We start from the raw sequence: 27,938 nt of genomic DNA, 5'->3' as shown, positions 1-27,938 counted from the left end.
AGGAGACTTGGAGGAGAAGACTTTCTAGAGAGAGAAAGTAGAGAGAGAAAGTTGTATATTTGTGATTCTTGTACCATACACGTCAAATTTAGCAATGGAATCACATTAGTAGTACGTTATCGTGTGTTCGGTCACGTTCGTTCATGGATTCCGCACGTGAAACGTTCGTTACGCAATCGAACGGTCGAAAAACCGGTCCTACAACTACGTATGAGCCTACCTTTAACATGTATAGCACGATAGGAGTAACGCACCGCCTGCGAACATTGGGTTATGTTAAGGCATTCATTCATACTTGCGTTAAACTTTGGTTTGACTTATTTGTTCACATGCCGATCTATACGTTAATCTTGATAACTAGGTTTGCCATGTGGATTATTCATTTTATACTTATATGCTAGTACACCAAATTTGTATCCTCGCCAATACTTTTGTATTGAACTATACTTTTAAAGATGTTGCAGGTTATGATGATGACGATACATGGAACTTAGTAGGATGCCTAGAAACGCATTTTAAACTTTGATACTTGTTGTATTGTAATTCATTTGTTTCAACTTGTTGTATTTCTATTTCAAACATTGTAATTTGATTCTTTTAGCAATGAAATAAAATTTATCATTAAATACTTGTCACAATAGTGTTATGAAGTCTCTTTCAATCTTGTTTTTGTCTCACTCCGATGTCTCCACCATCGGTTGGGGTGTGACAGATTGGTTTCAGAGCCATAACTATATGGAATTAGGAAAATTGTCATGCTTTTGATCTAGTCTATAGTTAAGCACCATACTTGATTTATGTGCTAATTCTTGAAATGCCTTTTATGTGTCAAATTCTTGAAATGCCTTTTATTCTCATATTTGTTTTACTATTTCCAGGCATACGCCTTTCCCAAGGCCATTTTATAAGATTATGTGAAACTCGAAAACACTCATATTATAAATATTATACAAACGAGACGACTTCACCAAAATAGGCGTGAAACCCACAATTTGGTGAAAGACTCTTAATCCACTTATTCTTTTATGCAAAATTTGCTATCAAGTTAGGAATGAAATCCTCACCTTGATCGAGAATTTTCATTTCAAATCTAGTGGACCCTCATCAACGTGTCGCAATTAACTTTCTTGACCCGACGAGTACTAACCACACTTAGGGTACGACGTTGTCAAGTTTGGGGTGAAACCCGCACCTTGTCAATTAGTCCCACTCCTTGATTTTCAAAATTCCCGCCAAGTCTCGAATTTTTGACTAATTTGGAACATGTAGTAACTGGAAGGGTGAATACTGTTAACTGAAATTTCGGCGAGAGTATATATCACCTATTAGGCCAAAGCATGCTCCCTACTCTCAAAAGAGCTTTCGACCACTTTGGTTTAGTCAAAAGTTCCGTTTTGGAACAATCCAAGTCTTAATCAATCCTCCATTTTTACTATTATCAATCTTATGCATAATACGATACAATCTTTCCTTTTCAAAATTCGAATTTATTTCCACAATGAATACACAAATCATACAAAACCTTTTCATATACATATACGTTATTATATGCATGATTTCAAAAACATCACCAACTAGATTTACGTTTCTTGTAATCCCAAAATGGAGACATATCATCAAGCTAGGAGTGATTTCCTTACCTTGACGATTAGCTCCGCTCCTTCCTTTCTTAAAACAACCTCACCAACGGGTTAGGGTGATTCCCTTACCTCGGTGATTGTTACCAAACTTTCCTTTTTGAAGAGACTTTATTATGAAAACCACACGTTTATAAACTTTCCTTTTTATACCTAAATCGTTTATCATCTTGTCAAAATCCCTACTTATGCAAAATTTCAAAACTTATTGTTTTATCAAACGTATTTCTTACCCTACAATCTATTTTACATAAATCACATACACAAAATTCCTAATCATACCTTAAATGTTTTATTATCTGATTCTCAAAACTTTTGAAATGCTACCTATCAACTTAATTGGTCTAATGAATCCCTTGCCCACGAACTTCATACTTGACCTAATCACTAAAACACGCTCACATTATATCATTGTACTAAAGACTTTTTTTTCAATCGGAAATCAAACCAACTTTTTCTCACATGCTTATAAAATCTTATAGATATTATAAGATCGTCTTACTAAAACTCCTTTCAAAATCAATAAATCGTTTATTAAAACTATTTCAAAAATCACTAAGTTAATCTTGTTGAAATTCTTTTCAAGAACCAAAGTTTTCACAAGAATTTTCGAATTACAACTTCTCTTATTTTAATACAAGATCCTTTAAATGATGCAAATTTACTGTTTTCAACAACCTTTTCATACACCACTCAATACATCATTTCAATTCCTAACACGTGGGCAAGGAGACTTCATAGAAACTGACAATCTCTGACATACGTAAATACCCTATTCCTTTTGAAACAAGAATAACATTTCCTTTCCTTTTCAAAATACATCTCGCATAACCAATGAATACTTTATATTCTTTTGACATTCACAAACCTGATTCTACATTCCAAGTCAAACTCAACCTATTTTTTTGATTCAATAAACTCAACGTTTTTCTTCGAACAACTATACATGCATGTCATCGTAGACGTTTTAGTCAATATTTCATGACAATCTCACGTATCTCATTCGTGTTACATACTCAAAACCTCCTGATCATTTTATATGCTTAAGTTCATTGTATTCAATTTATACTATATACGTAATCATTATCGTTCATGCTTATACTTATACTCATACTTACACCCATCCTCATACTTATACTCAACCGCATACTCATACTGATACTCATATTCCTACATTCGTACCTATACGTGAGCAGAACCCGAGTGGTTCACTTACGTTGGTATCATACATACTTAAACATAATCATGCCTACATACTACATTCTTATATGCACAAATTCTTATTTTCAAAGTTGCTATATACCCTGACTCATACACAACCAGTACAAACTATGCGGATCATGCGATGACCAATATAATCGCGGGTACACACAGGATTATAGTGGTAGGCACATGAAAACCATAGGGTGTTCTACTGTGTCTAGTAAGACACGGAACGTAACATGACACGGAATAACGAGACAAACGTAACATGGCTACAACATGGTGGATACGCCGCTGGTACTTCCTATATATAATTGTTTTCACCATGTTACCAAACTTTCGTAAAATGCGCCATGAGAAATTCGATGTTTTGCAGACCTTTTATTTAGACACGATACACAAACTTTAACAACTCACAAACACATTGCTAAACACGCGATATCTGATTGTCGAAGACGAAACCTCATCCTCAACACTCATATTCACATTGTATCCTAATGATCATACCATCCTTGCGTTCATCTACTAGATCGTTTGTTCACTCCCATACCTCTATTATTCCCAATTATTCTTTGACTTTTATAGAAACCTTATTCACACTCAATCGGTTTAAACGTTCGAATCCAAAAACACTTCCTTTCCTTCTAAAACTATCTCCCATCCTTTATTTATGTGCAAACATACCTAGTCGGCCGTTACCCCCAAAACCATTTTATTAAATACCTAACTTTCTCGTTTCTCACCAATAAACAATTTTCTACAAACATGTGATTTTATTGATACTCTTTAAAATCGATAAAAACTTTCTTACAACTTATGGCACGGCCACACTTTTCATCAAAATACAAACCGTATTATAGGAAAAACTTTTCTTCTTAGGTAACGTATTTGAAAATACTCCTCCATCGAGTTATTCAAACTTGTTTAACCTCACTTTGCCTATACACGCACATGCACGTTTTACTTATGATTAATGCCTCAAATCACCTTAGTTAAACAAACTACTTTTACAAAACTATTCTCTTGTTCATCGGAATTTCCATGCATTTTTCAACACGCGATAAACTTCAAAATCTCAATTTTAGCCAGTCATTCTTCGTAGCCAAAATGCTTTTTCCAAAGTCTGCCTCTGAATAAATTTCGGGATGAAGTTTCCTAAAGGAGGGGAGACTGTATTGCCTCGCTTTTTAGAACTTTCCGTATTTAGAAAGCTCGCCTTGTAATCTATTTTTGGAAACTTATATCCGCATCGTATTCGTATTTCACTTTTGGCTTCGTAATTCGCGACTTTAATCATAATAAAACTCGATTATTTTTACTTAAATTATACATTTTCTTCACATCTCCGTTTTACATTTGTTCTATTTACATAATCGATACACATTCATCGTTCTCGTGAATACACATTTAACCTACGAACAAACTATCGTAATTACACATTTTAGTACACTTTACATGTTCAAATACTTGTTTAAACACTCTTAATACTTATTTATACATTCTTGACACTTGGTTATATATTTTAACACTAAATCTATACTTCCATACTTGTTAAATACGTAAATGTATTTTGAGTATACATATTCGGTATCTTCATGAAAACGTATTTTATCTTACGAACAATATGAGTTTTTATGCGGCGTGAACATACAAATACTTGACTTTAAAATTTCAGTCCTTAAACTATACTTTCATTCCTATTTAGTACCTAATTACATGTTTATTCTATATAATATACATTAACTAGTGCCATAAATTAACTTTGTTGGTGCATGCGTCTGTCGACTTCGTCTTGTATCGAGTCTTATACTAAGAATGTTAGATCAGGGCGCGTAGTTCGAGAAATAGTGGTTTATATGTAATTTCGCTTGTAGATGCTAATTCCGCTTGATATGATTGATGGTGTAATTCCGTGCGGAATTAGATTCCGCTTGGAATTCTAATTCCTCTCGGGGCTGTTTCAAACGAAATTAGAGGCCTATATATACCCTCTCAAGCGAAATCATTTGTAACTTCTGCGATTCCGGTACCGAAGTGTTACCGACGCGTCGTTTGATCTGTATTACTGTTAAATCAATAAAACAAGACGTTTAAAAGTGAAACAAGCTGTTTTACATGTCTGTTTCTTTGTTTCCGCCTCTGAAACAGACAAGAACTCTTCTGATTGACTCGTTTGGGTCATGATTCGATCCTACAAGTGGTATCAGAGCTCAAGAGGAAGAGTTCTTGCCAAAACAACCATAATTTCTGACTTCTACACCTTCTTTTCGAAATTGAACTAGTTTTCACGGTCAAAATGTCTTGAATTTCACATATTAAGTGCGAAACAGTGTTTTAATGAATCCTTGAGAAAATAGGACCATAATTCAATCGAAATTTGATAAAATTGGTAATTCTGTTTGAAAATCAGATCGAATTTGATGATGTCAGCATAATTCCTTTCGGAATCACAGCTTGTCTTCAAACGAAATTACATAATTTCGCTTGAAATTCCTAATTTCGCTTCTGAGGGTAATTTCGTTTGAGCCGGTTCACACGAAATTACCTAATTTCGCTCGAAATTAACTAATTCCGCTTGAATTTGTAATTTCGTTTGAAATTTTCACATGAAATTACCTGATTTCACTTGAATCAGTTAATTTCGTTTCAAAGTGTTATTTCGTGTGAAGTAATTGTAACATCCCGAAATTTAAAAACTATATACTAGAATTATAAAATACATAATAAACAAGAATAAGCTAACTAGGATAAATAACCTAGGTAGTTAAAAATCTTGTAGTAACATTTGAATGAGTTAAAAGGGCCAAAAATATAAACTAGATAAGAGTGGAGGGACTAAAGTTGTTAAATATGAAACTCTAATTACTAAGTAGTAAGAAATCAAACCAAACACCTCAAAATTGAGGTTCTGGTCGATCAACAACAGAGAGGGGCGACACCCACACCTCCAAACCCTAACATCAACAAAAACTCTAAATTGAAGGCTCAAATCACGTTGTAATCAAAATCTGAACATAGAATTGTGATCTCCTCGTCAAGAAGGTCATAAGGTATGTCAAATTAGGTTATTTTGATACAAATCAAATTCTTACATGAGATTGAAATCGAAGGTTGAGCTTGATTATGTGTTGTAAAACATGAAATTGGAAGTAATGTGAAGTCTAGGGACAAACCCTAGATGTTTCTTGTTAAAAATCTTGCATGTTAGTTGTAGAAATCAAAATCACTATAGTGGGTGATTAGTAAGTTGGTAGAACTTGATAAACACTAGGATTAAGACTCTTGTTCTAGTGAAAATTGAAATTGTGAGATAATCTCTGAAATTGTTGATGTTAAAATATGTGTATAATGTTTAATTGAAGTTAATTTGAGTGATAAATTCAAGTTATGAACTTGGTTTAGATCATGTAAAAATCTGACCCGCAAGGTGTTTGATAAAACGCCTAAATGAGGATTTAAAATGTTAAAGATTGTTAAAAACGCAGATTTACATATGTAATGAATGAATGCGTTAAAGCTTATGAAAAAGAGTTCTAATCTTTAATGAATTGGACTCTTTTAGGCAAGGAATCCGGGACGTCGAGTGGACACGCCGGAGGTGATACCCGCGGAAAAGGTGCGCTTTGAAGGTACGCGACTTTAGTCTCGTCAAATTAAGTTTATTTACTTTGGTTTGAAATGTAATTGATGATGTAGAGTAAAGGATGCGTTTGATGTGTCGCTAAGTGCCGAAGTGCACTCGACTATCAAACGGGTCAAAACAAGAACTCGGTATTTAGTTGGGTTAGTCATTGAAGTGATGGTTTTCACTAAATGGCAAAACGGGTCAAAATGATGTTTTAAAATAGTCACGGAAGTAGCGACTTGAAAGTCTCATATCTAGATAAATGATAAATTGCACCATGCTAATGATTTGGTGATAGTGAATCTAAGTATAAGAACCCGGGATATGGGTCGAACAATGATGTTAAAGGAAAAAGGATTGTTGAAACGGAATGCTTGAATTCCGAACAATCAAGTAATAGTTTTAGAGGAAATGCAAAGCCAGGGAATTGGCATGAAAACACCAAGTATGTGAGCCCGGGTAGTTGGGTAAATATGTTGAAAAGGTTTTAAGAATGAAAAGAGATGCTATGCACTCATACTATTGGGTCGAATAACGGAAATAAGGAAATTTGGGAACCAAATTGTGGGTATCTCGGTTTCCGCAATGTAAAATTTACATGATTAAGTCCGAGGTTTTATTACGGACTCATAGCAAGAAGAATCGGTTAAATCGGATAAGCGAGTAAAAAGTTACGAACTTGTAAAGTTGAAAAATAGCAAAAGAGTAAATGTGCAGAGCCCACCGTAAATTACGGTTCCACCGTAATTTACGGTGGAGCTCAAACTGTTACGGTGAGAACCTCCTGAGTTACGGTAGAACCATAATCATTCCAGGTCCACCGTAAGTTACGGTGACACCGTAATTTACGGTGGAACCCAGGAAAAACTTGTATTTTAGGGCCACTCGTGTTGTCAAACTTGTTTATACATTATATATTAAGTCGAAACTAACGGTTTTTAGTGTTTGACTCTAGGTACAAATAAATCTCTCTCGGATGATGATCAAGCACCTTGTCAAGAACCGAACACGCAAACTGAAGCTTCCGCATGAATATAATTTTGTCTAAACTTTAAACATGTCATAAATACTTTTGGTTGATGGTGTTTTGAATCCTTTAGCTAGTTGTTAGCTGATTAGTAGGGATGGCTCTTAAATGAATTTTGTACCATCTTAAACATATTTGGGAAATTACACTAGTATGTATGTTTTAAAACAGTAAATCCTTTTGTAAACTCTGATTTTATAAAGTATCATGAAACATTTCGATATATTATGTTAAATTATTAAGGGTGTTACAAGTTGGTTATCAGAGCTTAAGGTTGTCAACAAAAGTGTTCGGTTCAAGCTTGATCGATCGTCCGGTAAGAATTAACTTATTATGTTAACAAATTATGTCTTATATATGAATGGGAAGGAAATTAAAGTGCATGGGAAAAGTGTGTTAACACACTTAAACCCGGGAGGTGCACTAAATTTAAACAGTTAAAGCAAGTTGAGAACTTGACTAAACCAAAATAAAAGAAGCAATGTTATAAACGAAATGTTTAACGTTTAAATGTAAACATTTCAGTTTCAAAGATGACGGATAAAGGAAATGACGAAGCGGTGCCAAGAGTCACCGAACAAATGAGAGAAGTGATTGCTGAAGAGGTAGGAAAAGCAATCGAGAACAGTTTGTCGGGTTTCATCGATAAAATCCAAACCACGGTGTTATCAGTGGTGGATGAAAGGATAAAGAAATTGGAGGATAATGCAAGTTCAAACAAGGAGAAATTGGTAGAGCGTAAGGGTTGCTCGTACAAAGAATTTATGGCATGCAAACCACCACTCTACAACGGAGAAGTGGATCCGATAGTGTGTCAAAGGTGGTTAAGTGATATAGAGGGGGTATTTGAGAGAACCCACTGTGACGCAAATGACTTCGTGGCGTATGGCACGGGTCAACTGAGAGGACAAGCAAAAGACTGGTGGGATAATAAGAAAAAGGAAATCGGTAGTGAAGAAGCGAAAGCGATGACATGGGATGAGTTTAAGGTACCCTTCCTTAAACATCACAGTCCCAAGGCGGTTATTAATCGAATCAAAGAGGAATTTATCCAGCTTAGGCAGAAGGGCGAGTCCATTGATAAAATCACGGGAACTTTTCTTGACAAATTAAGGTTCTGTGATGAATTGGTGACGACCGAAGAGCAGAAGGTGTATTATTATTATTATAATATGCTAAGCGCGGAGTATCGGGAGTTCATGACTCCCTCAAAATACGAAACCCTCACCGAAATCATCAACGCCGCTCGGGAAAGAGAGATAGAGTTGAAGAAACAAATAGAGAGGGGTGAAAGAAGGACGCAAGTGGTTAATCCAAGTCCCACGAAAAAGGCACGCGTGAGTGACTCGTCAAAGAAGCAAGAAGGAAAGAGTAGCACGCCAAGCTGTAAAGTGTGTGGGAAAGGGCACAAGGGTGAGTGCCGGTTTAAGGACAAGCCGTGTCCTATATGCGGGAAGACAGGGCACACGGCTGTATTGTGCCCGGGGAAAGTTTCGGTATGCTACAAATGCTATCAGCCGGGTCACAAGAAATCCGAGTGTCCGGAATTGTCCGGAAAGAAGGAAGACAAGGGTGCGCACACTGAAGCACCAAAAGCAAAAGCTAGATCTTTCCAGCTAACGGCAGTGGAGGCGAAAACGGAACCCGATGTGGTCTCAGGTATATTTGCCATAAATTCAATTCCTGCTCATGTGCTATTTGACACGGGTGCGAATAAGTCCTTTATTTCACATGGACTTATTCGACATCCTTCCTTTGTACTAACAAAATTACCTATGCCTTTAGAGGTAGAAATAGGTGACAACAAAAGTTTCCTTGTATGTGATATATGTCGAGATTGTAAGATAAGCATAGATGATGAGGAATACCCGATAGATTTAATTCCTATGTCCATGGGAGAGTTCCAAGTAGTGGTCGGAATGGATTGGCTATCCCGACATAATGCGAAAGTCATGTGTTTCCGCAAGGAGATAAAACTAAAATCTCCAAGTGGAAAATTGATTATCATACGTGGTGAGAAGGAAGGAAAACCGGTTATGTGCTCGATGATAAAAGCTTACAAGCTCATGAAGCACGGATGTAGAGCATTCATGATATACGCGAATGAACCAAATAAAGGATCGTTAAGGATTGAAGACATGCCTGTAGTGCGCGAATACGCCGATGTGTTCCCGGAAGACCTACCGGGAGTACCACCGAAACGGGAGATAGAGTTCGGGATCGAATTGATTCCGGGCGCGAAACCCGTGGCCAAGGCACCGTATCGGCTCGCACCCTCCGAATTGCAAGAGTTAATGTCTCAAATTCAAGATCTTCTCGACAAAGGCTTTATTCGCCCGAGTGTGTCACCGTGGGGCGCGCCGGTGTTGTTCGTTAAGAAAAAGGATGGGAGTATGCGTATGTGCATCGATTACCGCGAGTTGAACAAACTCACGGTGAAAAATCGATATCCACTTCCAAGGATTGACGATTTATTCGATCAATTACAAGGTGCTAAATGGTTCTCCAAAATCGACCTTAGATCGGGGTACCACCAGTTGAGAGTCAAGGAGGAAGATATACCGAAGACGGCATTCCGTACACGATATGGACATTACGAATTCCTGGTGATGTCCTTTGGGTTAACAAATGCGCCCGCGGCCTTCATGGACCTCATGAACCGGGTCTGCAAGTCCATGTTAGATAAGTCGGTAATAGTTTTTATTGACGACATTTTAATATACTCAAAGGACGAAGCGGAACACGCAAGACATTTGTACGAAGTCTTGGAGACGCTCAGAAGGGAAAAGTTGTATGCAAAATTTTCAAAATGCGCCTTCTGGTTGCGAGAGGTGCAATTTCTTGGGCACGTCATCAACGCAAACGGGGTATTAGTAGACCCGTCGAAAATAGAAGCTGTGGCGAAATGGAATCCACCGAGAAATCCTTCGGAAGTCAGAAGCTTTTTGGGGCTTGCGGGTTATTATCGGAGGTTCATACAAGACTTCTCCAAAATTGCCATGCCACTGACCAAACTAACCCGCAAGGAGGAGAAATTTATTTGGGGTGAGGACCAAGAAAAGGCGTTTCAAACGCTTAAGGAAAAATTGACCCAAGCACCGGTATTGTCATTACCGGATGGAACGGATGATATGATAGTTTACTCGGATGCCTCGCATTCGGGGCTTGGTTGCGTTCTGATGCAACGAGGCAAGGTTATAGCCTATGCCTCAAGGCAGCTGAAAACTCACGAAAAGAGATATCCTACTCATGACCTCGAGCTAGCGGCGGTGGTGTTCGCCTTGAAAATATGGAGGCATTATCTGTACGGGGAAAGGTTCACTATTTTTACCAACCACAAAAGCCTAAAGTATTTCTTCGATCAGAAGGAATTAAATATGAGGCAAAGGCGGTGGTTGGAGACGGTAAAAGATTTTGATTGTGATATACATTACCATCCCGGGAAGGCTAATGTAGTAGCGGATGCGTTAAGCCGAAAGACAGATTATGCGCCTATTCGAGTCCGATCGATGCAACTAATTGTGACATCGGGATTGCTCGACCAAATTCGAAAATCTCAAGGTGAAGCAATGAAAGAAGAGAATGTGAAAAAGGAAAGAATAGTAGGGCAGTTAAAAGATTTGGAGGACGGCAACCAAGGATTAAAAACTCGATTTGGGAGAATTTGGGTTCCCAATACATGTGGAGCCAAAGCACTTTTACTTGACGAAGCCCATAAATCTCGATATTCGATACATCCGGGGGCGACCAAGATGTATAATGATTTAAAACAAAATTATTGGTGGCCCGGAATGAAAAGAGATATCGTGAAGTACGTGGAGAAGTGCTTGACTTGTTTACAAGTCAAAGCAGAGCATCAAAAACCATACGGTAAGCTGCAACCCTTAGACATTCCAGTTTGGAAGTGGGAACAAATTACGATGGACCTACTGACTAAACTTCCAAAAACCAGCCGTGGTTTTGACGCCATATGGGTAGTTGTGGATCGATTGACAAAAAGTGCACATTTCATTCCGATTCGGGAGACTTATACATCAGAAAAGATGTCCGAAGTGTACACCAATGAGATTGTGACGCGTCACGGAGTACCGATATCCATAGTGTCTGATAGAGATACCCGGTTTACGTCTGATTTCTGGCGTGGTTTCCAAGAGCAAATGGGAACCAAGCTGTTTATTAGCACTGCTTACCATCCCCAAACGGATGGGCAAAGTGAGAGAACAATCCAAACGTTGGAAGATATGTTACGCGCTTGCATTATCGACTTTGGGGGCAGTTGGGATGTCCATTTACCCTTAGTCGAATTCTCATATAACAACAGTTATCACGCGAGTATTAAAATGGCTCCATACGAGATGTTATATGGTAGAAAGTGCCGAACCCCGGTTTGTTGGGGAGAAGTTGGTCCACGGGGGTTAGCTCAGACTGATATAATCCGAGCTACAAATTGTAAGATCGACTTGATCCGCACACACTTAAAAGCAGCTCAAGATCGACAAAAATCGTATGCGGATAAACGAACGAGGCCAATAGAATTTCAAGTGGGTGATAAGGTAATGTTGAAAGTATCACCGTGGAAAGGGATAATTCGATTTAGAAAAAGAGGAAAGTTGAGCCCAAGATTTATCGGGCCATTCGAAATTGTGGAACGGGTTGGAAAGGTAGCATACCGCCTTGAGCTACCTGAGGAGTTGAGCGGGGTACACAGCACATTCCATGTGTCACATCTCCATAAATGTTTAGCGGACGAAACTGCTCGTGTCCACTACAACGATATTGAAGTGGATAACAGCCTTAACTACGCGGTAAGGCCAATTGCAATCCTAGATCGTAAAGTGAAAAGTTTGAGAAACAAAAGGATCAACCAAGTGAAGGTTAAATGGGAACACCGGAAGGGTGCGGATACTACGTGGGAGTCCGAAGAAGAAATGCAACGGCTCTACCCTATGCTATTCGGTACGTAATTCGGTTTCGGGGACGAAACCCTCTTTAAGGGGGGTGGACTTGTAACATCCCGAAATTTAAAAACTATATACTAGAATTATAAAATACATAATAAACAAGAATAAGCTAACTAGGATAAATAACCTAGTTAGTTAAAAATCTTGTAGTAACATTTGAATGAGTTAAAAGGGCCAAAAATATAAACTAGATAAGAGTGGAGGGACTAAAGTTGTTAAATATGAAACTCTAATTACTAAGTAGTAAGAAATCAAACCAAACACCTCAAAATTGAGGTTCTGGTCGATCAACAACAGAGAGGGGCGACACCCACACCTCCAAACCCTAACATCAACAAAAACTCTAAATTGAAGGCTCAAATCACGTTGTAATCAAAATCTGAACATAGAATTGTGATCTCCTCGTCAAGAAGGTCATAAGGTATGTCAAATTAGGTTATTTTGATACAAATCAAATTCTTACATGAGATTGAAATCGAAGGTTGAGCTTGATTATGTGTTGTAAAACATGAAATTGGAAGTAATGTGAAGTCTAGGGACAAACCCTAGATGTTTCTTGTTAAAAATCTTGCATGTTAGTTGTTGAAATCAAAATCACTATAGTGGGTGATTAGTAAGTTGGTAGAACTTGATAAACACTAGGATTAAGACTCTTGTTCTAGTGAAAATTGAAATTGTGAGATAATCTCTGAAATTGTTGATGTTAAAATATGTGTATAATGTTTAATTGAAGTTAATTTGAGTGATAAATTCAAGTTATGAACTTGGTTTAGATCATGTAAAAATCTGACCCGCAAGGTGTTTGATAAAACGCCTAAATGAGGATTTAAAATGTTAAAGATTGTTAAAAACGCAGATTTACATATGTAATGAATGAATGCGTTAAAGCTTATGAAAAAGAGTTCTAATCTTTAATGAATTGGACTCTTTTAGGCAAGGAATCCGGGACGTCGAGTGGACACGCCGGAGGTGATACCCGCGGAAAAGGTGCGCTTTGAAGGTACGCGACTTTAGTCTCGTCAAATTAAGTTTATTTACTTTGGTTTGAAATGTAATTGATGATGTAGAGTAAAGGATGCGTTTGATGTGTCGCTAAGTGCCGAAGTGCACTCGACTATCAAACGGGTCAAAACAAGAACTCGGTATTTAGTTGGGTTAGTCATTGAAGTGATGGTTTTCACTAAATGGCAAAACGGGTCAAAATGATGTTTTAAAATAGTCACGGAAGTAGCGACTTGAAAGTCTCATATCTAGATAAATGATAAATTGCACCATGCTAATGATTTGGTGATAGTGAATCTAAGTATAAGAACCCGGGATATGGGTCGAACAATGATGTTAAAGGAAAAAGGATTGTTGAAACGGAATGCTTGAATTCCGAACAATCAAGTAATAGTTTTAGAGGAAATGCAAAGCCAGGGAATTGGCATGAAAACACCAAGTATGTGAGCCCGGGTAGTTGGGTAAATATGTTGAAAAGGTTTTAAGAATGAAAAGAGATGCTATGCACTCATACTATTGGGTCGAATAACGGAAATAAGGAAATTTGGGAACCAAATTGTGGGTATCTCGGTTTCCGCAATGTAAAATTTACATGATTAAGTCCGAGGTTTTATTACGGACTCATAGCAAGAAGAATCGGTTAAATCGGATAAGCGAGTAAAAAGTTACGAACTTGTAAAGTTGAAAAATAGCAAAAGAGTAAATGTGCAGAGCCCACCGTAAATTACGGTTCCACCGTAATTTACGGTGGAGCTCAAACTGTTACGGTGAGAACCTCCTGAGTTACGGTAGAACCATAATCATTCCAGGTCCACCGTAAGTTACGGTGACACCGTAATTTACGGTGGAACCCAGGAAAAACTTGTATTTTAGGGCCACTCGTGTTGTCAAACTTGTTTATACATTATATATTAAGTCGAAACTAACGGTTTTTAGTGTTTGACTCTAGGTACAAATAAATCTCTCTCGGATGATGATCAAGCACCTTGTCAAGAACCGAACACGCAAACTGAAGCTTCCGCATGAATATAATTTTGTCTAAACTTTAAACATGTCATAAATACTTTTGGTTGATGGTGTTTTGAATCCTTTAGCTAGTTGTTAGCTGATTAGTAGGGATGGCTCTTAAATGAATTTTGTACCATCTTAAACATGTTTGGGAAATTACACTAGTATGTATGTTTTAAAACAGTAAATCCTTTTGTAAACTCTGATTTTATAAAGTATCATGAAACATTTCGATATATTATGTTAAATTATTAAGGGTGTTACAGTAATTCCGCGTGAAATTACTAATTTCGTTTGAGAGTTACAATTCCGTTTGAATTTTCTAATCTCGTTTGAAGTTGTTGTGCAGGTATTTCCGGTTGAAGAGTAATTTCGCTTGGACGGATATTTCGTTTGAACTTGTAATTTTGTGAAAAAAAAATTACCGAAACATGGACGAGGAATTTTACAATGCGTTTGCGACACCGATTGCTCATGTCACTGTTGCCGAGACATTGTACAGTGAGAATGAAACAGGAACTTACCAAAAACCACCTAAGCTGATGTTCATTGAAGATTTCAAAGGATGGCAAAATCGATTTGAGAACTGGGTGCAGGCATATAAGTTTGACGCATGGTGTGCTTTAAACAAAGATTACGAGAAACTGAAAAACGAGCGTGGGTTTGAAAAAGCTTTTTGTGATTTTTCAAAAAGTGATAAATTGAAGTATACAAGTGAGAAAATGATGATTAGTCTTCTACAACAAGCAGTAAAGGAAGATATCTTTGTTTTACTTCAACATGAGAATACGGCTAGATCGATTTGGAATGCGTTGATTCAGAAGTTCAAAGGAAATGCAGATGTGATTAAAAACAGAAAGGCGTTATTGAAGAAATCATTTGATATTTTTGTAGCCTTCGAAGGTGAATCAACAAAAACGACCATCGACAGATATTGTCATCTTGTTTTGGAGATGGGAAGATTGGATATAAAGAAAGATGATGAGGAGTAGGTTGCTAAACTAGTTGAAGCACTACCACAGCATAAGTGGGGAACTTATTTGATGATTGTGAAACACATGAGAAAGTCTGAGAATATGAATTTGGCACAGTTCATTCAGAAAATTGAAGAACATGAATTGGATATACAGAAAACTGCTATCATGACGAATCCGAATGCTCAACAAGATGTCAGTTTGTATTATAGAGGAAACAAATTTGAGGCTACCTCAAGTCCTAAGATTCAGACTGGTTTTAGTGCTGATAGTTCGTCTGGAACAAAGGGTAGTAATGTAACCCAGAGTGGTGGATCTTCGTCTTCGTATTCAAGCTTTGATCCAAATCATACAACATCAAGTCCTCAAAGACAGAACTCAACAAATGTTCAATGCAATGTCACTTTGAATTGTCAAAATGGTCACAATCTTACTCCAGAAGTTGCAAAACAACATATGGCATCACTTGCTACTATGTTAGAGTCATATGAAAGTCTGATTGCAGGAAGAATTGGAAATCCTATGCTTACCAAAGAGGATTATGACCAAATTGATGCAGAAGAGCTTGATTTGATGGATATCAAGTGGTGTTTAGCCAGTGCTTTTAGAAGAGAAGAAAAGTTTACACAAGTTACTGGTAGAGATGATTTTCGTGAAATGAGTGCATCTCCAATTGGGTTTGACAAATCAAAAGCTACCTGTTTTCGTTGTCATGAAAAAGGTCATTTTAAGCGTGAATGCAAAAACAAAGAAGCTGATGGAAGACAAGATCAGTCTGGAAAGAATAATTATTATCAGAAATCAATTTTTCATCAGATTACTCAACAAAAGGAACCAAAAACTGCTCATGCAAGAATGATCGAAGATGCAAATAAGAAAGCTTATTATGGTATCATTGATCAAGATGATGAGATCTACAGGTTTTAGCTGGGATAGATACGTTCAAGAAAATCCACACTTAAGCTCAGCTTTTGTTGCTCGAATCTTGGAGGAAACGTCTGTCAAATCTAAACCGAAAATAATACCGATTTTTCCAGAATTGGGAGTTGATGCAGATACTGATGATGAAGAAGCATATATTGAAAAAGCTAGAAGAGGTTTAGATACTGATAGTTTTAATTTGTTTTTTGCAGAAAAGATCGAGATGCTGAAAGAAAAAAGAGCTGCTCGATTGAAGATAGAATGGGAAGAGATAGAAGCGAGAAAAGCTGCAGAAGAAAAAGCAATAGTAGAAGCTGAGAAAATAGAAGTTGAAGAAAGTTCAACAAAGGAAGCTGAGGGACAGAAAGCTGAAATAGAATCTAAAGAACCAGTGGTTGAAAAGGTGTTAGAAAAAATTGTTGAAGTGGAGAAAGTGGTGGAGAAAATTGTTGAAGTCGAAAAGATAGTTGAAGTTGAAAAACTCGTTGAAGTTGAGAAAATTGTCGAGGTTGAGAAGATAATTGAAAAAGTAGTTGAAGTTGAAAAACCATGTTTGAAGTGTTTAGAATCTTGCAAAGATTGTGAAGAGAAAGATAAGAAGATTGCTGAATTAGAGAAGATTAAAGAAGATTTACTGTCTGATGTGAAGTATGTGAAGGAACCATATGATGTGCTGAACAAAACAGTTGATAGTTTGAAAAAGACGAATTCAGAAATTGAAAATGCAATGATGAAAATGAACTCAACATTAATGATGAAGCAGAAGGTCATCAATGAGTATATTGAAGATTGTGCTAAACTAAAGCAGGAGTTGGAACTTGAGAAAATTGAGAGTGAAAGGATTAAACGATTACTGTTGAGTTATACAACATGTGATTATTTGATTGATCGAGTGTATCCCACTGTTGCAGGTCTTGAAGCATTCAAGGAAGAAAAGACTGAAGATACTGACACCGGTAAGAAACAAAGTGTCAAGTATAACAGATGTCCGCCCCCGATCTATGAAAGTTATGCCCCCAGAAAGCCAAATGAGGAACGAGTAAATAAGGCTCTCAACATCAAGTTAAACTCTGAAATCATTGATGAATTACCAGACAATATTGATGTCACATTCACAGCGTCTAACACTGATCATGAGTCTGAGTTGTTAAAGAAAGTGGTCGATCAGGTGTTGGATATGATGAAGAGTCAAAACCGGAGTGTAAATCTGAAAGTTCGAGTTCATCAGAAAAGAGTCCGACTTCACCGGTTAAAAGGGTTTACAATAAAGAATTCTTTTTATCAAAGAATAATTTGAATGATGAAATGTTTAAGGTTGCATATACCTTGAATGGTTCGGACAAATTATTTTTTGATGAAGAATTTCCAATAAGAGGTTTTAAACAGGAAATGATAAAAAAGGTTTTCAAACTAACAGAGATTAATATTTCTAAAATAAGAGATGAAAATCTTTATGAAAAACCAAGACCTTACACCTCAAGAATTAAACAAATGATAAACAAGAAAATGGGTTATAATTGTGGTTATGGTTTTCAAAAGAAACCAAATCATAATGGTAACTTCAAAAAGAAAGGTTTAGGTTTTAGTTCTTCAGAAAATTATAAAAATGAGAAAAATTATAAACCAAAAACAAAATTTGTTGCAGGAGGAAGCTCTGAAGAAGAATAGAAGAAACCGTTCTGGAAACAATCAAACCAGGAGTTTCTTGCTGAAGTAAAGAGGAATGTGAAAAAGTTTGCTCAAAGAGTTGACATAAGAACCTGTTTTAAGTGTCAAAAAGCTGGACACATTGCTTGGAATTGCCACGAGTTCAATTATTCAGAACAGGGAGTGTCTTTTAACTCTGAAATGAGAAGGAAATGTATTGGTAAATCAGTACAATCAAAAGAAAAATTGAACATGTTTGATAAATCGACTCTTGAAGTTGGTGAAACTTCAAAACGGTTTTAAAAAAGAAGAGCTGATGAAAACAAAAAAAAAGATGGGTTGTAAAATATGAGAGTAGTTTTGACAATGAATCTGATTCCATAAAATCAGAGGAGTCATTTGTTGAGAAGAAGAATGAGAATTCCGTTCCTGATTTGAACGATGAAAATTTCCCAACGTTGTCGAAGGAAAATTTGAAGTTGAAAGTGGGTAAAACTGAAATTTCAGGTCAATTCTTTGCTGTTAAGAAAGAATTTGACGCTGAAAAAGTGTTTAATGGAAAAGTTAAACATATTTTCGGGAAGATGGTTTTTAAGGGTGTAAAAGAGTTTTATAAATCAAAATGTTGGTGGGATAGATGTAACACCCTTAATAATTTAACATAATATATCGAAATGTTTCATGATACTTTATAAAATCAGAGTTTACAAAAGGATTTACTGTTTTAAAACATACATACTAGTGTAATTTCCCAAACATGTTTAAGATGGTACAAAATTCATTTAAGAGCCATCCCTACTAATCAGCTAACAACTAGCTAAAGGATTCAAAACACCATCAACCAAAAGTATTTATGACATGTTTAAAGTTTAGACAAAATTATATTCATGCGGAAGCTTCAGTTTGCGTGTTCGGTTCTTGACAAGGTGCTTGATCATCATCCGAGAGAGATTTATTTGTACCTAGAGTCAAACACTAAAAACCGTTAGTTTCGACTTAATATATAATGTATAAACAAGTTTGACAACACGAGTGGCCCTAAAATACAAGTTTTTCCTGGGTTCCACCGTAAATTACGGTGTCACCGTAACTTACGGTGGACCTGGAATGATTATGGTTCTACCGTAACTCAGGAGGTTCTCACCGTAACAGTTTGAGCTCCACCGTAAATTACGGTGGAACCGTAATTTACGGTGGGCTCTGCACATTTACTCTTTTGCTATTTTTCAACTTTACAAGTTCGTAACTTTTTACTCGCTTATCCGATTTAACCGATTCTTCTTGCTATGAGTCCGTAATAAAACCTCGGACTTAATCATGTAAATTTTACATTGCGGAAACCGAGATACCCACAATTTGGTTCCCAAATTTCCTTATTTCCGTTATTCGACCCAATAGTATGAGTGCATAGCATCTCTTTTCATTCTTAAAACCTTTTCAACATATTTACCCAACTACCCGGGCTCACATACTTGGTGTTTTCATGCCAATTCCCTGGCTTTGCATTTCCTCTAAAACTATTACTTGATTGTTCGGAATTCAAGCATTCCGTTTCAACAATCCTTTTTCCTTTAACATCATTGTTCGACCCATATCCCGGGTTCTTATACTTAGATTCACTATCACCAAATCATTAGCATGGTGCAATTTATCATTTATCTAGATATGAGACTTTCAAGTCGCTACTTCCGTGACTATTTTAAAACATCATTTTGACCCGTTTTGCCATTTAGTGAAAACCATCACTTCAATGACTAACCCAACTAAATACCGAGTTCTTGTTTTGACCCGTTTGATAGTCGAGTGCACTTCGGCACTTAGCGACACATCAAACGCATCCTTTACTCTACATCATCAATTACATTTCAAACCAAAGTAAATAAACTTAATTTGACGAGACTAAAGTCGCGTACCTTCAAAGCGCACCTTTTCCGCGGGTATCACCTCCGGCGTGTCCACTCGACGTCCCGGATTCCTTGCCTAAAAGAGTCCAATTCATTAAAGATTAGAACTCTTTTTCATAAGCTTTAACGCATTCATTCATTACATATGTAAATCTGCGTTTTTAACAATCTTTAACATTTTAAATCCTCATTTAGGCGTTTTATCAAACACCTTGCGGGTCAGATTTTTACATGATCTAAACCAAGTTCATAACTTGAATTTATCACTCAAATTAACTTCAATTAAACATTATACACATATTTTAACATCAACAATTTCAGAGATTATCTCACAATTTCAATTTTCACTAGAACAAGAGTCTTAATCCTAGTGTTTATCAAGTTCTACCAACTTACTAATCACCCACTATAGTGATTTTGATTTCTACAACTAACATGCAAGATTTTTAACAAGAAACATCTAGGGTTTGTCCCTAGACTTCACATTACTTCCAATTTCATGTTTTACAACACATAATCAAGCTCAACCTTCGATTTCAATCTCATGTAAGAATTTGATTTGTATCAAAATAACCTAATTTGACATACCTTATGACCTTCTTGACGAGGAGATCACAATTCTATGTTCAGATTTTGATTACAACGTGATTTGAGCCTTCAATTTAGAGTTTTTGTTGATGTTAGGGTTTGGAGGTGTGGGTGTCGCCCCTCTCTGTTGTTGATCGACCAGAACCTCAATTTTGAGGTGTTTGGTTTGATTTCTTACTACTTAGTAATTAGAGTTTCATATTTAACAACTTTAGTCCCTCCACTCTTATCTAGTTTATATTTTTGGCCCTTTTAACTCATTCAAATGTTACTACAAGATTTTTAACTAACTAGGTTATTTATCCTAGTTAGCTTATTCTTGTTTATTATGTATTTTATAATTCTAGTATATAGTTTTTAAATTTCGGGATGTTACAAGTCCACCCCCCTTAAAGAGGGTTTCGTCCCCGAAACCGAATTACGTACCGAATAGCGCAGGGTAGAGCCGTTGCATTTCTTCTTCGGACTCCCACGTAGTATCCGCACCCTTCCGGTGTTCCCATTTAACCTTCACTTGGTTGATCCTTTTATTTCTCAAACTTTTCACTTTACGATCTAGGATTGCAATTGGCCTTACCGCGTAGTTAAGGCTGTTATCCACTTCAATATCGTTGTAGTGGACACGAGCAGTTTCGTCCGCTAAACATTTACGGAGATGTGACACATGGAATGTGCTGTGTACCCCGCTCAACTCCTCAGGTAGCTCAAGGCGGTATGCTACCTTTCCAACCCGTTCCACAATTTTGAATGGCCCGATAAATCTTGGGCTCAACTTTCCTCTTTTTCTAAATCGAATTATCCCTTTCCACGGTGATACTTTCAACATTACCTTATCACCCACTTGAAATTCTATTGGCCTCGTTCGTTTATCCGCATACGATTTTTGTCGATCTTGAGCTGCTTTTAAGTGTGTGCGGATCAAGTCGATCTTACAATTTGTAGCTCGGATTATATCAGTCTGAGCTAACCCCCGTGGACCAACTTCTCCCCAACAAACCGGGGTTCGGCACTTTCTACCATATAACATCTCGTATGGAGCCATTTTAATACTCGCGTGATAACTGTTGTTATATGAGAATTCGACTAAGGGTAAATGGACATCCCAACTGCCCCCAAAGTCGATAATGCAAGCGCGTAACATATCTTCCAACGTTTGGATTGTTCTCTCACTTTGCCCATCCGTTTGGGGATGGTAAGCAGTGCTAATAAACAGCTTGGTTCCCATTTGCTCTTGGAAACCACGCCAGAAATCAGACGTAAACCGGGTATCTCTATCAGACACTATGGATATCGGTACTCCGTGACGCGTCACAATCTCATTGGTGTACACTTCGGACATCTTTTCTGATGTATAAGTCTCCCGAATCGGAATGAAATGTGCACTTTTTGTCAATCGATCCACAACTACCCATATGGCGTGAAAACCACGGTTGGTTTTTGGAAGTTTAGTCAGTAGGTCCATCGTAATTTGTTCCCACTTCCAAACTGGAATGTCTAAGGGTTGCAGCTTACCGTATGGTTTTTGATGCTCTGCTTTGACTTGTAAACAAGTCAAGCACTTCTCCACGTACTTCACGATATCTCTTTTCATTCCGGGCCACCAATAATTTTGTTTTAAATCATTATACATCTTGGTCGCCCCCGGATGTATCGAATATCGAGATTTATGGGCTTCGTCAAGTAAAAGTGCTTTGGCTCCACATGTATTGGGAACCCAAATTCTCCCAAATCGAGTTTTTAATCCTTGGTTGCCGTCCTCCAAATCTTTTAACTGCCCTACTATTCTTTCCTTTTTCACATTCTCTTCTTTCATTGCTTCACCTTGAGATTTTCGAATTTGGTCGAGCAATCCCGATGTCACAATTAGTTGCATCGATCGGACTCGAATAGGCGCATAATCTGTCTTTCGGCTTAACGCATCCGCTACTACATTAGCCTTCCCGGGATGGTAATGTATATCACAATCAAAATCTTTTACCGTCTCCAACCACCGCCTTTGCCTCATATTTAATTCCTTCTGATCGAAGAAATACTTTAGGCTTTTGTGGTCGGTAAAAATAGTGAACCTTACCCCGTACAGATAATGCCTCCATATTTTCAAGGCGAACACCACCGCCGCTAGCTCGAGGTCATGAGTAGGATATCTCTTTTCGTGAGTTTTCAGCTGCCTTGAGGCATAGGCTATAACCTTGCCTCGTTGCATCAGAACGCAACCAAGCCCCGAATGCGAGGCATCCGAGTAAACTATCATATCATCCGTTCCATCCGGTAATGACAATACCGGTGCTTGGGTCAATTTTTCCTTAAGCGTTTGAAACGCCTTTTCTTGGTCCTCACCCCAAATAAATTTCTCCTCCTTGCGGGTTAGTTTGGTCAGTGGCATGGCAATTTTGGAGAAGTCTTGTATGAACCTCCGATAATAACCCGCAAGCCCCAAAAAGCTTCTGACTTCCGAAGGATTTCTCGGTGGATTCCATTTCGCCACAGCTTCTATTTTCGACGGGTCTACTAATACCCCGTTTGCGTTGATGACGTGCCCAAGAAATTGCACCTCTCGCAACCAGAAGGCGCATTTTGAAAATTTTGCATACAACTTTTCCCTTCTGAGCGTCTCCAAGACTTCGTACAAATGTCTTGCGTGTTCCGCTTCGTCCTATGAGTATATTAAAATGTCGTCAATAAAAACTATTACCGACTTATCTAACATGGACTTGCAGACCCGGTTCATGAGGTCCATGAAGGCCGCGGGCGCATTTGTTAACCCAAAGGACATCACCAGGAATTCGTAATGTCCATATCGTGTACGGAATGCCGTCTTCGGTATATCTTCCTCCTTGACTCTCAACTGGTGGTACCCCGATCTAAGGTCGATTTTGGAGAACCATTTAGCACCTTGTAATTGATCGAATAAATCGTCAATCCTTGGAAGTGGATATCGATTTTTCACCGTGAGTTTGTTCAACTCGCGGTAATCGATGCACATACGCATACTCCCATCCTTTTTCTTAACGAACAACACCGGCGCGCCCCACGGTGACACACTCGGGCGAATAAAGCCTTTGTCGAGAAGATCTTGAATTTGAGACATTAACTCTTGCAATTCGGAGGGTGCGAGCCGATACGGTGCCTTGGCCACGGGTTTCGCGCCCGGAATCAATTCGATCCCGAACTCTATCTCCCGTTTCGGTGGTACTCCCGGTAGGTCTTCCGGGAACACATCGGCGTATTCGCGCACTACAGGCATGTCTTCAATCCTTAACGATCCTTTATTTGGTTCATTCGCGTATATCATGAATGCTCTACATCCGTGCTTCATGAGCTTGTAAGCTTTTATCATCGAGCACATAACCGGTTTTCCTTCCTTCTCACCACGTATGATAATCAATTTTCCACTTGGAGATTTTAGTTTTATCTCCTTGCGGAAACACATGACTTTCGCATTATGTCGGGATAGCCAATCCATTCCGACCACTACTTGGAACTCTCCCATGGACATAGGAATTAAATCTATCGGGTATTCCTCATCATCTATGCTTATCTTACAATCTCGACATATATCACATACAAGGAAACTTTTGTTGTCACCTATTTCTACCTCTAAAGGCATAGGTAATTTTGTTAGTACAAAGGAAGGATGTCGAATAAGTCCATGTGAAATAAAGGACTTATTCGCACCCGTGTCAAATAGCACATGAGCAGGAATTGAATTTATGGCAAATATACCTGAGACCACATCGGGTTCCGTTTTCGCCTCCACTGCCGTTAGCTGGAAAGATCTAGCTTTTGCTTTTGGTGCTTCAGTGTGCGCACCCTTGTCTTCCTTCTTTCCGGACAATTCCGGACACTCGGATTTCTTGTGACCCGGCTGATAGCATTTGTAGCATACCGAAACTTTCCCCGGGCACAATACAGCCGTGTGCCCTGTCTTCCCGCATATAGGACACGGCTTGTCCTTAAACCGGCACTCACCCTTGTGCCCTTTCCCACACACTTTACAGCTTGGCGTGCTACTCTTTCCTTCTTGCTTCTTTGACGAGTCACTCACGCGTGCCTTTTTCGTGGGACTTGGATTAACCACTTGCGTCCTTCTTTCACCCCTCTCTATTTGTTTCTTCAACTCTATCTCTCTTTCCCGAGCGGCGTTGATGATTTCGGTGAGGGTTTCGTATTTTGAGGGAGTCATGAACTCCCGATACTCCGCGCTTAGCATATTATAATAATAATACACCTTCTGCTCTTCGGTCGTCACCAATTCATCACAGAACCTTAATTTGTCAAGAAAAGTTCCCGTGATTTTATCAATGGACTCGCCCTTCTGCCTAAGCTGGATAAATTCCTCTTTGATTCGATTAATAACCGCCTTGGGACTGTGATGTTTAAGGAAGGGTACCTTAAACTCATCCCATGTCATCGCTTTCGCTTCTTCACTACCGATTTCCTTTTTCTTATTATCCCACCAGTCTTTTGCTTGTCCTCTCAGTTGACCCGTGCCATACGCCACGAAGTCATTTGCGTCACAGTGGGTTCTCTCAAATACCCCCTCTATATCACTTAACCACCTTTGACACACTATCGGATCCACTTCTCCGTTGTAGAGTGGTGGTTTGCATGCCATAAATTCTTTGTACGAGCAACCCTTACGCTCTACCAATTTCTCCTTGTTTGAACTTGCATTATCCTCCAATTTCTTTATCCTTTCATCCACCACTGATAACACCGTGGTTTGGATTTTATCGATGAAACCCGACAAACTGTTCTCGATTGCTTTTCCTACCTCTTCAGCAATCACTTCTCTCATTTGTTCGGTGACTCTTGGCACCGCTTCGTCATTTCCTTTATCCGTCATCTTTGAAACTGAAATGTTTACATTTAAACGTTAAACATTTCGTTTATAACATTGCTTCTTTTATTTTGGTTTAGTCAAGTTCTCAACTTGCTTTAACTGTTTAAATTTAGTGCACCTCCCGGGTTTAAGTGTGTTAACACACTTTTCCCATGCACTTTAATTTCCTTCCCATTCATATATAAGACATAATTTGTTAACATAATAAGTTAATTCTTACCGGACGATCGATCAAGCTTGAACCGAACACTTTTGTTGACAACCTTAAGCTCTGATAACCAACTTGTAACACCCTTAATAATTTAACATAATATATCGAAATGTTTCATGATACTTTATAAAATCAGAGTTTACAAAAGGATTTACTGTTTTAAAACATACATACTAGTGTAATTTCCCAAACATGTTTAAGATGGTACAAAATTCATTTAAGAGCCATCCCTACTAATCAGCTAACAACTAGCTAAAGGATTCAAAACACCATCAACCAAAAGTATTTATGACATGTTTAAAGTTTAGACAAAATTATATTCATGCGGAAGCTTCAGTTTGCGTGTTCGGTTCTTGACAAGGTGCTTGATCATCATCCGAGAGAGATTTATTTGTACCTAGAGTCAAACACTAAAAACCGTTAGTTTCGACTTAATATATAATGTATAAACAAGTTTGACAACACGAGTGGCCCTAAAATACAAGTTTTTCCTGGGTTCCACCGTAAATTACGGTGTCACCGTAACTTACGGTGGACCTGGAATGATTATGGTTCTACCGTAACTCAGGAGGTTCTCACCGTAACAGTTTGAGCTCCACCGTAAATTACGGTGGAACCGTAATTTACGGTGGGCTCTGCACATTTACTCTTTTGCTATTTTTCAACTTTACAAGTTCGTAACTTTTTACTCGCTTATCCGATTTAACCGATTCTTCTTGCTATGAGTCCGTAATAAAACCTCGGACTTAATCATGTAAATTTTACATTGCGGAAACCGAGATACCCACAATTTGGTTCCCAAATTTCCTTATTTCCGTTATTCGACCCAATAGTATGAGTGCATAGCATCTCTTTTCATTCTTAAAACCTTTTCAACATATTTACCCAACTACCCGGGCTCACATACTTGGTGTTTTCATGCCAATTCCCTGGCTTTGCATTTCCTCTAAAACTATTACTTGATTGTTCGGAATTCAAGCATTCCGTTTCAACAATCCTTTTTCCTTTAACATCATTGTTCGACCCATATCCCGGGTTCTTATACTTAGATTCACTATCACCAAATCATTAGCATGGTGCAATTTATCATTTATCTAGATATGAGACTTTCAAGTCGCTACTTCCGTGACTATTTTAAAACATCATTTTGACCCGTTTTGCCATTTAGTGAAAACCATCACTTCAATGACTAACCCAACTAAATACCGAGTTCTTGTTTTGACCCGTTTGATAGTCGAGTGCACTTCGGCACTTAGCGACACATCAAACGCATCCTTTACTCTACATCATCAATTACATTTCAAACCAAAGTAAATAAACTTAATTTGACGAGACTAAAGTCGCGTACCTTCAAAGCGCACCTTTTCCGCGGGTATCACCTCCGGCGTGTCCACTCGACGTCCCGGATTCCTTGCCTAAAAGAGTCCAATTCATTAAAGATTAGAACTCTTTTTCATAAGCTTTAACGCATTCATTCATTACATATGTAAATCTGCGTTTTTAACAATCTTTAACATTTTAAATCCTCATTTAGGCGTTTTATCAAACACCTTGCGGGTCAGATTTTTACATGATCTAAACCAAGTTCATAACTTGAATTTATCACTCAAATTAACTTCAATTAAACATTATACACATATTTTAACATCAACAATTTCAGAGATTATCTCACAATTTCAATTTTCACTAGAACAAGAGTCTTAATCCTAGTGTTTATCAAGTTCTACCAACTTACTAATCACCCACTATAGTGATTTTGATTTCTACAACTAACATGCAAGATTTTTAACAAGAAACATCTAGGGTTTGTCCCTAGACTTCACATTACTTCCAATTTCATGTTTTACAACACATAATCAAGCTCAACCTTCGATTTCAATCTCATGTAAGAATTTGATTTGTATCAAAATAACCTAATTTGACATACCTTATGACCTTCTTGACGAGGAGATCACAATTCTATGTTCAGATTTTGATTACAACGTGATTTGAGCCTTCAATTTAGAGTTTTTGTTGATGTTAGGGTTTGGAGGTGTGGGTGTCGCCCCTCTCTGTTGTTGATCGACCAGAACCTCAATTTTGAGGTGTTTGGTTTGATTTCTTACTACTTAGTAATTAGAGTTTCATATTTAACAACTTTAGTCCCTCCACTCTTATCTAGTTTATATTTTTGGCCCTTTTAACTCATTCAAATGTTACTACAAGATTTTTAACTAACTAGGTTATTTATCCTAGTTAGCTTATTCTTGTTTATTATGTATTTTATAATTCTAGTATATAGTTTTTAAATTTCGGGATGTTACAATAGATGTGTACCAAAATCTCCCAAGGCTGGTCAGGCTTGGGGGAAAGTATTTCTTAACTGAAATCCTGACTTACCGGAGCTC

At 37.8% G+C, this 27,938-nt stretch overlaps 4 protein-coding genes and 4 long non-coding RNA genes across 8 annotated transcripts; 4 read left to right on the top strand and 4 right to left on the bottom strand.

Moving 5' to 3' along the window:
• The first annotated feature begins 5,803 nt into the window (after positions 1–5,803).
• Positions 5,804–7,570, top strand: LOC110938541. Its single transcript, XR_002591469.2, has 3 exons — positions 5,804–5,890; positions 6,403–6,469; positions 7,421–7,570. It is a non-coding gene; the product is annotated as an uncharacterized LOC110938541 (long non-coding RNA).
• Positions 7,571–8,025: 455 nt separating this feature from the next.
• On the top strand, positions 8,026–9,575 carry LOC110942646. Its single transcript, XM_022184421.1, has 3 exons — positions 8,026–8,643; positions 8,689–9,151; positions 9,514–9,575. The coding sequence occupies exons 1-3, from the start codon at positions 8,026–8,028 to the stop codon at positions 9,573–9,575; spliced, it is 1,143 nt and encodes a 380-aa protein (XP_022040113.1).
• Positions 9,576–11,832: 2,257 nt separating this feature from the next.
• LOC110942645 lies at positions 11,833–12,456 on the top strand. The gene has a single exon (XM_022184420.1). The coding sequence runs from the start codon at positions 11,833–11,835 to the stop codon at positions 12,454–12,456; it is 624 nt and encodes a 207-aa protein (XP_022040112.1).
• Positions 12,457–12,787: 331 nt separating this feature from the next.
• On the top strand, positions 12,788–14,663 carry LOC110938540. The gene is made up of 3 exons (XR_002591468.2): positions 12,788–12,874; positions 13,387–13,453; positions 14,405–14,663. It is a non-coding gene; the product is annotated as an uncharacterized LOC110938540 (long non-coding RNA).
• Positions 14,664–18,708: 4,045 nt separating this feature from the next.
• On the bottom strand, positions 18,709–20,584 carry LOC110938539. The gene is made up of 3 exons (XR_002591467.2): positions 20,498–20,584; positions 19,919–19,985; positions 18,709–18,967 (listed from the first exon to the last, which is right to left on the bottom strand). It is a non-coding gene; the product is annotated as an uncharacterized LOC110938539 (long non-coding RNA).
• Positions 20,585–20,915: 331 nt separating this feature from the next.
• Positions 20,916–21,539, bottom strand: LOC110942644. Its single transcript, XM_022184419.1, has one exon. It carries the CDS (start codon positions 21,537–21,539, stop codon positions 20,916–20,918), a length of 624 nt encoding a protein of 207 aa, XP_022040111.1.
• Positions 21,540–23,796: 2,257 nt separating this feature from the next.
• Positions 23,797–25,343, bottom strand: LOC110942643. The gene is made up of 3 exons (XM_022184418.1): positions 24,726–25,343; positions 24,221–24,683; positions 23,797–23,858 (listed from the first exon to the last, which is right to left on the bottom strand). Exons 1-3 carry the CDS (start codon positions 25,341–25,343, stop codon positions 23,797–23,799), a joined length of 1,143 nt encoding a protein of 380 aa, XP_022040110.1.
• Positions 25,344–25,689: 346 nt separating this feature from the next.
• LOC110938538 lies at positions 25,690–27,565 on the bottom strand. Its single transcript, XR_002591466.2, has 3 exons — positions 27,479–27,565; positions 26,900–26,966; positions 25,690–25,948 (listed from the first exon to the last, which is right to left on the bottom strand). It is a non-coding gene; the product is annotated as an uncharacterized LOC110938538 (long non-coding RNA).
• Positions 27,566–27,938: the final 373 nt, after the last annotated feature.

Source organism: Helianthus annuus, chromosome 17 (assembly GCF_002127325.2).
Source record: "Helianthus annuus cultivar XRQ/B chromosome 17, HanXRQr2.0-SUNRISE, whole genome shotgun sequence".
NCBI classification, from domain to species: domain Eukaryota; kingdom Viridiplantae; phylum Streptophyta; class Magnoliopsida; order Asterales; family Asteraceae; genus Helianthus; species Helianthus annuus.
Note: the sequence above shows the minus strand (reverse complement) of the source record. Positions and strands in the feature narration are given on the sequence as shown.

What these genes read in the sequence shown, in the direction of transcription:
- LOC110942646 (XM_022184421.1), top strand. Translation starts at nt 8,026, where the DNA reads ATGACGGATAAAGGAAATGACGAAGCGGTGCCAAGAGTCACCGAACAA. An exon ending in TGACGACCGAAGAGCAGAAG is followed by an intron (nt 8,644 to 8,688) that starts GTGTATTATTAT and finishes GAGTATCGGGAG; the next exon opens with TTCATGACTCCCTCAAAATA. An exon ending in GGAACCCGATGTGGTCTCAG is followed by an intron (nt 9,152 to 9,513) that starts GTATATTTGCCA and finishes CGTGGTGAGAAG; the next exon opens with GAAGGAAAACCGGTTATGTG.
- LOC110942645 (XM_022184420.1), top strand. Translation starts at nt 11,833, where the DNA reads ATGGCTCCATACGAGATGTTATATGGTAGAAAGTGCCGAACCCCGGTT.
- LOC110942644 (XM_022184419.1), bottom strand. Translation starts at nt 21,539, where the DNA reads ATGGCTCCATACGAGATGTTATATGGTAGAAAGTGCCGAACCCCGGTT.
- LOC110942643 (XM_022184418.1), bottom strand. Translation starts at nt 25,343, where the DNA reads ATGACGGATAAAGGAAATGACGAAGCGGTGCCAAGAGTCACCGAACAA. An exon ending in TGACGACCGAAGAGCAGAAG is followed by an intron (nt 24,684 to 24,725) that starts GTGTATTATTAT and finishes GAGTATCGGGAG; the next exon opens with TTCATGACTCCCTCAAAATA. An exon ending in GGAACCCGATGTGGTCTCAG is followed by an intron (nt 23,859 to 24,220) that starts GTATATTTGCCA and finishes CGTGGTGAGAAG; the next exon opens with GAAGGAAAACCGGTTATGTG.